Genomic DNA, 13,866 nt, shown 5'->3' with positions numbered 1-13,866 from the left:
ATATGTATGTATGTATATACCTACCTAGTATATACCTTTAGTCCCGTTTGCATCCTCACCTCTCTAGAGAAGAGCCCGGGGTATGCCTTTGACCATGGATCCTAGATTATACAACCGAATGAGATAAACAATTCCACCGAGACTATATTGACACACTATTGGCACATTTATTTCTTGATATTTCAACTTTACAAGCATTACGTCGGAGGTAAAAATATTTCTAATTGTTAATATTAAAGTTTATCCAAACCAAAGCGTGATCAAAACATCCTGTTGTTATACTTTTGTTCAAGATGTTATGTAGATGTAGAGTAATGATGGTAATAAATATATGAAAAGACATTTAAATTTTTTGTATTGTAATAGGGTTGTATGTAGTTTTTTGAAATTGTTTTATAAACATGACTCTTTGTAATAAATAAAAATGCAATTTTGCATATTACAGTGGATTGAAAAAAATATATATATGGGAAATGAAATGAAAAATCTTTTCGAATAGATTAGGAAATAATTCAGAATATCCCTCTAAAAAGTCACAATATTTGGTTTACCGTGCGTTTAATTACGACACAAACAAACACACTGTATAAATAAATTTCAACACGCTCTCTGTGTGTCCCCTTCTTACCAATCAATGGTTTTGAATCTGTGATTTTGATGTCAAACGTAGACTGAATTCTGTAATCTGAATCTATATCGTACATACATATCATTACGTCTATATCCCTTTCGAGGTAACATATCAACAACTGTATTATATTTTGTAAATAAAGGTTATTGAATAAAGCAAGATTTATTATTTGGAAAAGCTCTTTTTTTTTAAATGTGATTTGAAGTTATAGCCTATTATAAATGTATTGTTGATAGGCATTACTGACTCTCTACGTTATCGTCTGTTTTTCAACTCTGACTAACTAACTAACTGGCCAAATGAAGGATTAACTATTTTTTCTTCTTAACGTTAAATAATATGAGATGGATAAAGAAAGAAAGAAATTTCATCCAGGTAAACACATGTTCCTGTTTCCGTGGGATTTGCAAAAAACCTGTATTCCTCTGTAGGCAGCGCTTAATTCAAGCGAGCTGACCTATATCTTATATAGTTGGCGTTAAATACGCGCTTTTATAAGGATAAACTAAAAAAAACTTAAATCAATTTTAATATAATTTAACAAATTATCCCTTAACAGTAACAAAGTAAACGCCTGATCCGTTCTGATATTTCCTCACAAACGTTTTTAGTGTCAAATTAAGGCCATCTTTCCCGGTCTGCGCCAGACCTCGTGGTGGGGTGGTGAACGGGGGATTCACTATAACGACGGTCTTGTACTCTAAATCTGCGCCTGCGCGCGCCTTAGTGGTGACGCGTCCGTTTCCGAATAGACACATCGAGAGGCACTGAAAAAGAATATTTATTTAGTTGCCTTTTTTCGTGGCTTCTATTCTATTGTGAAAGACATAGTGCTACTCCATATCCCAATTTGTCGATAGTACCTAGAAGACATTTCCCTTAATTGACGTTTACGATTTGCACAAGAAGAGAAGCAGCTGGAACACGCTATGTTTTAACATGTTCATTCATGTTTAACATGTTCGCTAACAGACCAGCGTGGATACATACATACACATACGGTCACGTCTATACCCCTTGCGGGGTAGACAGAGCCAACAGTCTTGAAAAGACTGAATGGCCACGTTCATCTATTTGGCTTAATGATAGAATTGAGATTCAAATAGATGGATGTTGTAATAAAAGTAAGGGTTGAATCAACCACACGAAAAAGAAGAAGAATCTTTATGAACTGAAAGAAGCTTAGGACACATACGTTTTCCAGCGTGTAAAAATTATTTCTGTTCCCACCGCATCCAGAATAAATGGTCAACTTGCAGGTTTTATATATCGGGTCGAAGTAATACCGCTTCACTTCTCCGAAACAGTAACCGTAGTCGAATGACAACTGACAAAAGTTGGGAACAGGTGCTGTAAAGTTAACAGTTAATCAGATTTTGCATCATAAGAACTGTCTCTTATAATTTCAAACGTTTATCCACAAACTTTCAATAATTACGTTGAACAGTAATTATGTCGTGTGATTACCGGCACTTTAGAACAGGATCACTCCGTCTCGTTCCCATTAATGTCGTAAAAGGTGACTAAGGGATAGGCTTGATGATTACCATACAAATAATTCTAGGAGGGCTGACGATACACGTAAAGCCTCGTGTAACTACATTAACGCCTTGCGGGATCAACAAAATAATCTGTTCTTTTTTAAATATATACGGGACTTACACTGATTGAGTTAGCCTCGAAGTAAGTTCGAGATTTGTGTTACGAGATACTAAATCAACGATATTATATATTAACTATATAACTATATTTTATAATAAATACTTATATAGATAGACATCCAAGACCCAGGCCAATCAGAAAAGTTCTTTTCTCATCACGCCCTGGCCGGAATTCGAACCCGGGACCTCCAGTGTCACAGACAAACGTACTACCGCTGCGCCACAGAGGCAGACAAAAATGGAAAATTCCACTTACGCCGAACACCACGTTTCGTTTTACAGTAGTCTTCGCACTCGTCTTTTGTGTCGAATCTATTACCGTTACCCTGGCACCCACCCCACGTGAACGTGGAGCAGTTTAGGGTCTTTGGGTCAAAGTAATACATGTCCAAGTATGCCCGACAAGGACCTCTTTGAGGCTTCAGCAGACATAGTTTCTTTGCCACTGGAACAAGAGCGGAGAAGATAATTATATCATACGTATAATCACGTCTATATCCCTTGCAATGTAGACAGAGCTAACAGTCTTGAAAATACTGATAGGCCACGTTCAGCTGTTTGGATTACTGATAGAGTTGAGATTCATATAAAGTGACAGGTTGCTAGCCCGTCGCCTAAAAGAAGAATCTCAACATTATAAGCCTATACTTCGTAGTAAAAACTTGAGTTACGCCATCCTGCATCCAGGTCATAGTCGAATTCCTTCCAAAGATGTAAGGATGCAACCGGACTAATGCCAAGACATGATAAAAGGAACATTTTATATACTGGATTTCGTAGAAAGCAACTGAAGTATAATAGCAATGTTGAAGGAGACCATGGATGATCTTCGTCAATGGTTCCTCATTAGTACACCACATCGTTGTTCCGAGCAGGAATCTCAGAGTGTGGTGACCTTGATGATCATCCATGACCATCCATCGGAAGACGGCACCATAAGAAGAAATGATAATAAAGAAAATTTTAATGTTATACCGTGTGGTTCCCGGCACCAATACAAAAAGAATAGGACCACTCCATCACTTTCCCACGGATTTTGTAAAAGGCGACTAAGGGATACGCTTATAAAATTGCGATCCTTTTTTAGGCGATGGGCGAGCAACCTGTCACTGTTTGGATCTCGATTCCATCATTAAGCCGAGCAGCTGAACGTGGCCATTCAGTCTTTTCGGTACTATTGGCTCTGTCTACCCCGTAAGGGATATGGACGTGACTATATGTATGTATGTAAATTAAAGTTGAGAGAGGTGCCCTAAAAGTATTTATCTACCAAACCCTAAACACTTACCTTTCGGCACGAATGCCGTGCTCCTAACAACCTGCGTTGCACTTCTATCAATTTTATCGAATATTCTAGCCAACACTCGAACATTCGCCGCAATGACAAGAACGAAACACAATCTCCGCAAAACCAATTTCATTTCTGTATTCTGTATGTCAAAACATTTCTATAAATAATAAAATTCGCGACGAGGCAGTAAACCAAAATTGACTAAATATAAAATCATGTTTTTATTGAGTTAGTGGATTATATGATTGTGCTAACAAAATTCAGAGAAATATTAACTTGCGTTCAAAGTAATCAGTGTAAAAAATAACGTGGCAGTAGTAATATATGCCATCTAGATTTAATCCCAAATAATAAATGTGTTAGTTTAGTAGCGAGATTCGGGGTCGACTGCCACAAAGGGAAGATCTTCCGCTAGGCTAGGTGTTATGCCTGGAGAACCGCGGCTCCGACGATGTTGTGACAACATGAATCACGATTACAAAGATTTCATGGATTGGAGCCTAAATACAATGCAATATTATACCTATGTTTTCATAACATATTTATATACAATCACGTCTATATCCCCTGCGGTAGATAGAGCCAACAGTCACCAAAAGACTGAAAGGTCACGTTTAGATGTTTGGCTTTATGAAAGAATTATTATTCAAATAAGTTACTTGACCATCACCTAAACAAAAGAAATCAAAGTCAACCTATCTTCGACTCGTCTTTTAACACATCCATTAAGTACACTAAACTAAACATATTATAATCTGTAGCTTTTCAGTAATCAGCAAGTGATGGCTTTAACTAGATTATGTTGATCATAGTCAGTATGACCTTTGTTATAAGTAGGTTTAAGTATGCGTCAGGGTGTAAGCCTTTAATTCACTTAGACAGATGCTTAGTGAAGATACAGTTAATTACGCATTTACATTTTGGTACATTAATCTATATGGTGCTAGTTGCTAGCCCTGTTTTGATAACGTGATCCTTTAATCATTCCCTTGACCGAATTTTACAATACCAGTGTGAATTTTAAAATATATATATCTTGGACGATATGTGCTAATCTCAGAATATCTATATATATAAAACTCTTCCGTTACTGAGTGACTGACTGACAGACAACGCACAGTCGAAACTACTGGTCGTAGACAGCTGAAATTTGGAATGTAGGTTCCTTGGGATATGTAGGGGAGCACTAAGAAAGGATTTTTGGAAATTCAACCCCCAAGGGGGGGAAAAGGGGTAAAAACGTTTCTATGAAAAATCTTATTCCTTGGGTTTATAAACTTGAAACTTGGCATGAACACGTACATAGGTAAGTAAATATGTTTGTCATTATAAGTTTTTTCAAACTACCCTCCAATCGTGATTTAGGGGGTGCGATTGGGTGACTGATTTATTAACGCACAGCCGAAACCGCTCGGTATAGGAGTCTGAGATTTTGAACAGAGGTTCCTTTAGTAACATAAGTGAGCACTAAGAAGGGATTTTTGAAATGTCAACCCCCAAGGGGGGGAAACGGGATAAACTGAGCCGGGGCTGCGGGAAAGTTCTAACGAGATACCGTGGCCCCGGAACGCAAAGGGCAACTGAAAGAACGAGGTGGGTTTTAGTCAGTAAAAGTCTGACACTCCCTTCCGTTCCACCCAGAGCGGGAGAGGTCATTTGATGATTTCCCATCCTTAAAAAAAAAGACTTTGTATGACATCCTTAAAAAAAAAAGACTTTGTACATGCATAACATTAATAACATCACGCCTTTAAATCCCTATTTTGTGTTAACACTACCCATACAAACAGCTACGAAATTTGTCCGCATCCATTTTCACCTAAATTCTTAACGTTAATGAGATTTACTTTTTATTATCAGGTCAACCTAATAGCCTCACATGTACGTATAACTTCGTAAGAATTTTCTTTCAACTCCTAACCGTTGAGGAGTTGTACCTTCCATCATCAGCTCATTCACATGGGATGAAGACTATCAGACGCAAATACTTAAACAGATCTATGAAATTGTCAAAAACGTAATTGCCTGTAAATTTGAGGTTTGCCCTTGATTTCCCTGGAATACCATCATCAGATCCTGACTAGGTAACAACGGGACCAACTTGAAAGTATACTCTACCGAACAAAAAAAGAATCACGTAAATCGGTCCATAAATCTCGGCGTAATCGGTATGCATAAATAAAACACCCGAATTTTATTTTCTATTAACTATCACGAGTTGTCTCGATGCTCGATAGATGGCGTTTCGTTACCGTCCTTTAGCTAGGTAGCGTAAAATATTTTAATTTATCGTGTAATTTTAGCAGCGCCCCTAGCGGACATACGCGAAACTACATATTACACATTACAAATATTTTGATTTGAAATTATTATTCGTTTGATTCATTAACTTTAAACTTGACTTATTTAACTTATTTTACTCTCTATTTCAGTTAATTTTTGATTTGTTGATTAGATTTGATATTTTTGATAGTGATAGGTGTCGAAGTGCGAGAAGTCTTAAATATTGGTTAGTAAAAAATACGTATCAGTTGCGGAAAGCAGGATGGCACTAAATAGGATGGGATGGGACAGGATAGGACTGGACGGGGCAGGACGGGACACAACAGGTTGGGACGGGACGGAACAGAACGAGAAGAGACGGGACAAAACGGGAGAAGCCATATGAATTTAAACCAAATATAAACATAAAACAGCCCCGCACGATACGGGATAAAAAAATGGGTGAAATTTTATGGCGTATCCTTATAATATAAATACATTTGCGCGGGCGAAGCCGCGGGCAAAAGCTAGTTTATATATATATATATATATATAAGACAAGACAAGATATATATATATATATATCTTGTCTTATCTTTACAATTTACTTAAGAAGAGAAGCAGCTTGAATTTTTCATTGCTACCAGACCAGCATAGAAGTAATAAGGGTAAGAATGATAAAGAAAAAGTCAAAGATAGCATCCGTAAAATGAATACATTCCTTCATTTTCCAGATGACATAGGAATCTCTGCAAACAGAAATTCAAACAATTCAAAAATTTAAATTATTCCCGCAAGTTTAAAACAAATCAACTAGACTGAAGCAGTACAAAATATGAATTTTAATTAAATCTAGAATTCTCGAGTGCTTTAGGCAAAGAACCCTCAAGACGGAACAGACGGCTAGGAACAAACTGGTCTAGACTATCGCGTCTAGGTATTATAAAGACTGAGACAAAATACTAACGAACTACACCACACAAACGAGTTAATGATAACTTAGTGATGTAGATTTGTAATGAGCTTAAGAAAAATTTCCTACGTGCCATACCATTTAGAAATATGTATTTATTAAAAAAAAATATATGTATAAATGAACCTGGTTTTGCTTCAAGCTATACTAGTTAACAATACCGATATTACTGTATCCATAGGCATTAAGGAAAATCCTTCAGTGGTGTTATTTGGTATTAAAATTGAAAGAAATTGTTAGGTACTAATGTATATACATACTTTGTCATAGGGTTAAATTGAGGAAAACTCAGGCAAAAAGAAGACGCGCTAAACTTATGACGTTGCGTTGAAAACCTGGCTATTGAAGACACTAATGCCATTACACAAATCTCGAACTTACGTGATTTGCTCAAGTTCACTTTTTGTCATAGATGAATAAAGACGAAGAGAATAATCAAAAAACTGTTGGAGGATGTGTCGACCCCGGAAGATACCGACGATGATAGTTTATTTGAAACATCAGAAAATACTGAAACAGACCCTTTTGAGGCTAACTAACCGTCTTGTTGGTTTAAGTTTCTATTTACAATAACAGTCCGGTTGTATCCGTACAGCGGGTATGCCCGTAGCTACAGACGTATATTGATATTTTAGTAGTCATTTTAAAAAGTACTGCTATAGACGTGGTGATTTTTTGTATGAAAACCCGGAGTGTCACCCTGTGTAATTTGAGTTCAGTATTCTGTCCTGTAAAGGGTTAAGACAGTAATCATTCTAAGTTTATAGATGCATACACACATACATGCATATAATCACGTCTATGTCCCTTGCGGGGTAGACAGCGCCAACAGTCTTGAAAAGAATGAAAGATCACGTTCAGCTATTTATAGATGCAATTTTTATTAAACCAGTAAGTATGTTTTACAGTACGAAGTAGCATCGTCATAATTTAGGATTATACCCTTTAAGTTGTTGTCTTTTAAATTTTGCAACTATTGACTCTCAGCCTTCAGACGTATGATATGTGCGTACGTATTTTGCAATACCCATTAAACTTACACCCTCGCGATTATTTGTATTCTATAAAAATTAAGTGTTCTTTGCGCACATAGCAAACTCTTGCTAAACTCGCGCCTCCAAGTTTAGCGTTGCAAATCTTAACGAGTAACAGCTAAATTCTATCCAATGAGGTTTTTCTTGGGCCAAACTTGATTACCATATGTATCCGCTATGAAATTCAGAGCAGCTTTAGTTTGGATACATTTGCATTGTTAATTGTGGTTACCGCGGCTCCGAAACTTTGCCGCGTAGTTACTGTTGGCATTTGTAGTTAGCGAAAAAGCTGGAAATATTCTGTGTTTACGTTTGCGTTACGTATTATTGTTGGTTTGTGGCTAAGTATGCCGTGTGGTTTCTGGCACCATCAGAAAAAGAATAGGACCACTATATCTCTTTCCCATTCTCTCTCCATCTTATATATATATCTATATATATATATATATATATATCTTGGACGCTATCTACGCTATCTTGGACGATATGTGCTTATCTCAGAAATTTGTGGACTGATTTCCTGTACAAAATGATGAAAAGAAGTATTTCTGAAGTAAGTTTATATTTGTAAATTCTACTCATTCGAAGCCGGGTTGTTAGCGATATAACAAAATTAGTTTTTTTTTTTCAACATAAACCTACGAAGGCTCGCGACCAAAACCCTACCTATGTAAGCCCTTTATTTTCCTCATTCCTCAATATTCCCGAGCTATTTTCACTAAATCGTTCCCGGAACACGAATTCCAGTTTTACGGGCTTCGCGATTGAGCCGGGATTTCCCGGGAATCAACCCGTCGGGAATTCCTGTGCGTTTCTGAATACGCGACATTTTTGTACGACATTATTTTTTAGTTGGTTAACCGCAAAGGTTGGAACAAAATTGTTAAAAAAAAAATCATACATTTTCAAAACATATATTCAATGTCTAGTTGTCTGTCTGCAATCTACTCTTTCATAAAGCTGACCTGATTATGATGAAAAATTTGATGATGAATGATGTATGCGTAATAGAATTTTTTTTGGGAACATATGCATAATACTCACACTGCTTCTTTAAACACTGCTGGCTCTGTCTTCCCCGCAAGGGATAAAGACGTGATTATATGAATGAATGAATGAGTCATGACATGGGAGGAGTGCGCTACTCTCGCGTTTTCTCTCTAACAGCGCATCCTTTTCTTAACTTACACTCCCTACAAAATCTTTATAGTGCCTTTAAGTTGTATGTTACTCGCCCCCTATGCTAGGGGGGTCAGACAGTACACTTTGCAATACGACAAATAAAGGCATTGCCTATAAAAATTATAACATAGTATTTCGGACATCATAGAGATAAGATTTTATAGGTACATACGTCACGCCTCTTTCCCGGAGGCAGACTCATTTTTACATTTGACTCTATCCCTGCATACTGCTTGCGCTTCATATATACAAAATTCAAAAAAATTCAAAAATTCAAAATTTTTTATTCATTATTATAGGATATTATTATATCGCTTAATAATTGTCGTATGGTTTAACAACTTGGTTGACGTCAAATAAATTACTTAAAAACTAAGTTTACTGCCGCTTCCAAGGCGTCAGTGCAGAAGAAGCGGTAACAAAATATATAATACATACATACAGTCACGTCTTGTGGGGCAGACATGGTCAATAGTCTTGAAGAAACTTAAAGGCCACGTGCAGCTGTTTGCTTCATGATAGAATTCGAATTCAAATAGTGACAGGTTGTTAGCCCATCGACTAAAAGAGAAATACCAAGTATATAAACCTATCCCTTAGTCGCTGTTTCGACCAGGAAAGAGATGGAGCAGTACTATTCTTTGTTCTATTAGTGCCGGTAACCACACGGCACGCATATTCGCTTCAATCAAATTCAAAATGTTTTCATACAACATCGTATTAAGGGCAACTCCTAATTCAAGAGCAAGCATAAAAATTCTCGACTATTTTAAATACAGTTCGCTATCTACAAGATCCAACTTAGTGATTGAGCCGAGATTTCACAGGAGTCTCCTTCTAAGCTCTTTCCGCTCTCAAGACCCGCTAGATGGCGTGTCAGTCGGATTTATTCCCGTTTAAATTGTTGTATTATCCGTTTGAGTCCGCATTTAAATAACTCTCAACCAATTTGTAGTGTAGGTACTCTTTGTATAAACAAATTATTGCTCTTGTGTTTTGTAAATATTTCGAATAGGAATTTTATTTTAATTTCTTTTTTTGAATATTTGATATGATCTATTGGATAGACAACTCTTGTTCCCGTGAATGTCTGAAGAGACTAAAGGAAAAAAGTACTTTTACCAATTCTATCATAAACAGTTGTTGTCTATGATAGAATTGTTACCTGTTACCTGATTACAGGGAAATGAAGGTGGGAAGGGAGTCTCTCCATGTCCTGTTTTTTTACTCTTACTTGTGGTTAGAGTCAAAACCCAGGCTCCTCCCCAGGTAGGTTAAACATAACCTCGTTAAACGTTAAACGTCGTTATTACTTACGATTTAGACGGAGTCAATGGTCACAAGTGATTGAATTGTGAAATTGTGTGTAAAATCAGAGATAGTGACAGTTATATCACTAATCACTACATAGTATAAAACAAAGTCGCGTGTCCGTCCCTATGTCTGTATGTATGTATGCTTAGATCTTAAAAACTTTAAAACGTTCGATGCAGTTTTTTCGGAAGATAGTGATTCAAGAGAAAGTTTTATATGTATAATGTATTTAAGGTGGTTCTAATTTCGTCGCATTTTGTATATAGCGCTAAAATCACCCGTGCGAAGCAGCGAGGCAGGTCGCTAGTCCTAAGTATAAAAGAGAGCCCAAGTTTAAAGTCTTTTCTTTGGTTTACATTTACAGTGTGCGTGAAAAAGGACAGCCGGCTCACACTCTTTCTTCATCACCACTATGGAAATTGTGCAACAAACTTCGTGACTAACAAAAAAAAAAATAGAATAAATTTCACCATCTCTCAGTTTATTCAAACGGACTCGGCTCGCCTTATAATTCTTAGCTAAGCCTTTGTGGGTCGGCCCGGAAGCCTCCGGGACGAAGTATGCGTTGACGGGTTAAGACAAGGAACTAGGAATGAAATAGAGTTAGAATGATAAAATTCCTATGGGCAGATTTTTATTCGATGCTTAGAAAATATTGTTACTAATTAAAATACATAATAGGATTAAATTATTAATGCATATATGGTGGAATATTAAAATTCCCCTGAGAGTCACGCATTTATCTTTTACGGGGCACACAGAGTCAACAGTAAAATGCCTGCGATCTCATGATGCCTTCAAAATGGCAAGAAGAGCGCACGGAAAGTTATTTTGGGCATCATTGAAGCCCTCAAGGATGCATAATTTTCTCCGTTTTTTTTTTCACATTTTCCATTATTTCTTCGCTCCTTATGTAGCGGCCGTTCAGCCTCCATGGACAATCCACTTTTTGACTTAACATTTTAGATGACTAAAACCGACTGACAGACGGTGAAAAAAAGGACAATCGACTGGGACATTAGGAGACGACCATAAGACGACAAGACGTATCTTAAACGGGCTAAATTCTATTTTATTCAGACTCGACCCAGACAGACCCAAGGGTGGCGTTGAGATAAAAATGGTGGGAGCGTTTAGTAAGGACCAGCCTTATGATGACCCTTAAGACTACGAATCCGACTGACCAAACTTTATTACGGTGCTAACTGAGACTGAATTTATGATTAACTCAAGACCTTTGACATACGTACCTTTAGACCATGATGACGACTTACCTCTGACACCAAATGATTTTCTGTTTATGAAAACCGACTCTCATGACTATCCCTTTGGAGTATTCACTGATTATGACTTACTAAGACAGACCTGGAGGGAATCCCAGCGACTTGCAGACTTGACTTGGAAGCGCTGGGTAAAGGAGTACCTGCCGACTTTGACTCGACGTGACAAATGGTACCGCGACAACGACAGACCACTGATTGTAGGTGACTTAGTTGTGATTGCTGACGATCAACTACCCCGCAATCAGTGGCCTCTTGGCAGGGTCGATCAGGTTTTTCCTGGCAAGGACGGCCTGATCCGTGTGGCCCAAGTCAAGACAAGACATGGACTTTACGTTAGACCTGTGACAAAGTTGTGTCGGCTGGACGTCCGCTCCTCAACTTGAGTACCAGCTTTCTGGTATTGGAGGTGGGAATGTAGCGGCCGTTCAGCCTCCATGGACAATCCACTTTTTGACTTAACATTTTAGATGACTAAAACCGACTGACAGACGGTGAAAAAAAGGACAATCGACTTGGACACTAAGGAGACGACCATAAGACGACGAGACGACAAGACGTATCTTGAACGGGAAAATTCTTTTTTATTTAGACAGACAACAGACCCTCGGCCCGTTCACCTTATTTTGCAGTTTCAGTTGCAGTGTGATGTTATATATAGACTAAAACCTTTCTCGATAAATGGTCTATTCAACACAAAAAGAGTTTTTAAATTCGAACCAGTAGTTCCTGAGATTAGCACGTTTAAACAAACAAACAAACTCTTCAGCTTTATTATATGAATGAAGAAATACAATTATTATTTTTGACTAACTTTTCCGCAGCTTTGCCTGCACTATATTAGCGCCATCTTTATGCGCGAATTTAGGTTATTTATTAGGGCCACCTACACCATTCATTTTGCGTCACCAATAAAATAATACAGATACCTATTTCGCAACTTCCCACGGGAAATTTAGTTTTACCGGAATGCTAAGTTTATGTAAGCAACAAACAAACAAAAATAAAGTTCCTTTCGCATTGATAATATTAGTTAGGATTGGGATGGTATGAACGCCAACTCTATTGGCTTTCATACTCGTAAAGGCGACGCGATGGATGCACAGAGTATGCGATTGCAGAGATTTCGCGAATATTTATGAAAATGCGCTGCAATCTTTCGCATTTCGGCAAAAATTTTTTTTGGAATTTTCTTTAGCGAAGTTTTTATGTAATTGAAAGATGTAGGATGAGTGAAAAAATGCCAAGGAAATTTACATATTAAATATATAATAGGTTAAGGGTACTTCTTAGGTAGGATATGGCCAAAAACAAGTGCATTACAGGCAGTATAATAATAATTAGTACATCAGAAAGTAGCTTTTCTATTAGCCCATAAAAGATTTATAAAATCATTTAAAAATGTAGTAGCGAAATTACAGTTTTTTAATGAAACCGTTATTTAATTATTACTTTAGCTTGTCATTTTTTGATTGTAACATCGGCCACAATGTTAGCCGTGAGGCAACACGTACATATATTTTCTGCAACAAAGAAAATAAAATGGTGCCGTGTGGTTCCCGGCACCAATATAAAAAAGAATAGGACCACTCCATATCATTACCCATGGATGTCGTAAGAGGCGACTAAGGGACAGGCTTATAATCTTGGAACTCTTATTTTAGGCGATGGGCTTGCAACCTGTCACTATTTGAATCTCAATTCTATCATAAAGCCAAACAGCAGAACGTGGCCAATCAGTCTCTTCAAGATTGTTGGCTCCGTCTACCCCGAAAGGGATAAAGACGTGACTTTATGAACGTATGAATGAATGAAAAAAAAAAACAAAATATTTTAATTTACAAATACTTTGTAATTTTAATTACATGTGTTAGAAAAAGAACCAGGTGCATTGTACAATTTCTTTCCTTTTTTAATTTCATTTACACTAGAACACGCATTATAAATATAATTTTTAAAAACCAATTTACCGCTATCTTCCTACTACAGGTATTTGCCGTTTCTAAATAGCTATCTTCAAAGATAAATGTTTATTTTATAAAACATTTACTCTGTATACCAACACTACGCTAACACACCTTGTTTGTTCATTAGAGATTTAATTTGATTTTTCTAGCCGCTTCTAATTGCGCTCTCTTATAATTTTCTGCTCATTTGTGCCACTGGGACGCCCAAACAATTAGTTTGTGCTATTTGTATTTTTAAACCACCAACGGCTTTAAAACACGCTTAGATTTA

At 37.1% G+C, this 13,866-nt stretch overlaps 2 protein-coding genes across 2 annotated transcripts; one reads left to right on the top strand and one right to left on the bottom strand.

The window, feature by feature from the left end:
- Positions 1-1,176: 1,176 nt before the first annotated feature.
- Positions 1,177-3,713, bottom strand: LOC132902184 (tissue factor pathway inhibitor-like). Its single transcript, XM_060946278.1, has 4 exons — positions 3,581-3,713; positions 2,549-2,737; positions 1,827-1,981; positions 1,177-1,398 (listed from the first exon to the last, which is right to left on the bottom strand). The coding sequence occupies exons 1-4, from the start codon at positions 3,711-3,713 to the stop codon at positions 1,177-1,179; spliced, it is 699 nt and encodes a 232-aa protein (XP_060802261.1).
- A 7,827-nt stretch (positions 3,714-11,540) lies between these two features.
- On the top strand, positions 11,541-12,014 carry LOC132902183 (uncharacterized; the record flags this gene model as incomplete). The annotated part of the gene is made up of 1 exon (XM_060946277.1): positions 11,541-12,014. A coding segment is annotated over one exon (474 nt), but the record flags the coding sequence as incomplete, so codon positions are not given.
- Between the last annotated feature and the right edge of the window lie 1,852 nt (positions 12,015-13,866).

The sequence above is a fragment of the Amyelois transitella genome, chromosome 10, assembly GCF_032362555.1.
Source record: "Amyelois transitella isolate CPQ chromosome 10, ilAmyTran1.1, whole genome shotgun sequence".
Classification (NCBI taxonomy): domain Eukaryota; kingdom Metazoa; phylum Arthropoda; class Insecta; order Lepidoptera; family Pyralidae; genus Amyelois; species Amyelois transitella.
Note: the sequence above shows the minus strand (reverse complement) of the source record. Positions and strands in the feature narration are given on the sequence as shown.

Bases quoted from the DNA above. Each gene is read 5' to 3' on its own strand.
- LOC132902184 (XM_060946278.1), bottom strand. From the start codon at position 3,713: ATGAAATTGGTTTTGCGGAGATTGTGTTTCGTTCTTGTCATTGCGGCG. The intron at 1,982-2,548 runs GTAAGTGGAATT...TTAACTTTACAG, and splicing joins AACGAAACGTGGTGTTCGGC to CACCTGTTCCCAACTTTTGT. The intron at 1,399-1,826 runs GTATGTGTCCTA...ATTCTTTTTCAG, and splicing joins ATTTTTACACGCTGGAAAAC to TGCCTCTCGATGTGTCTATT.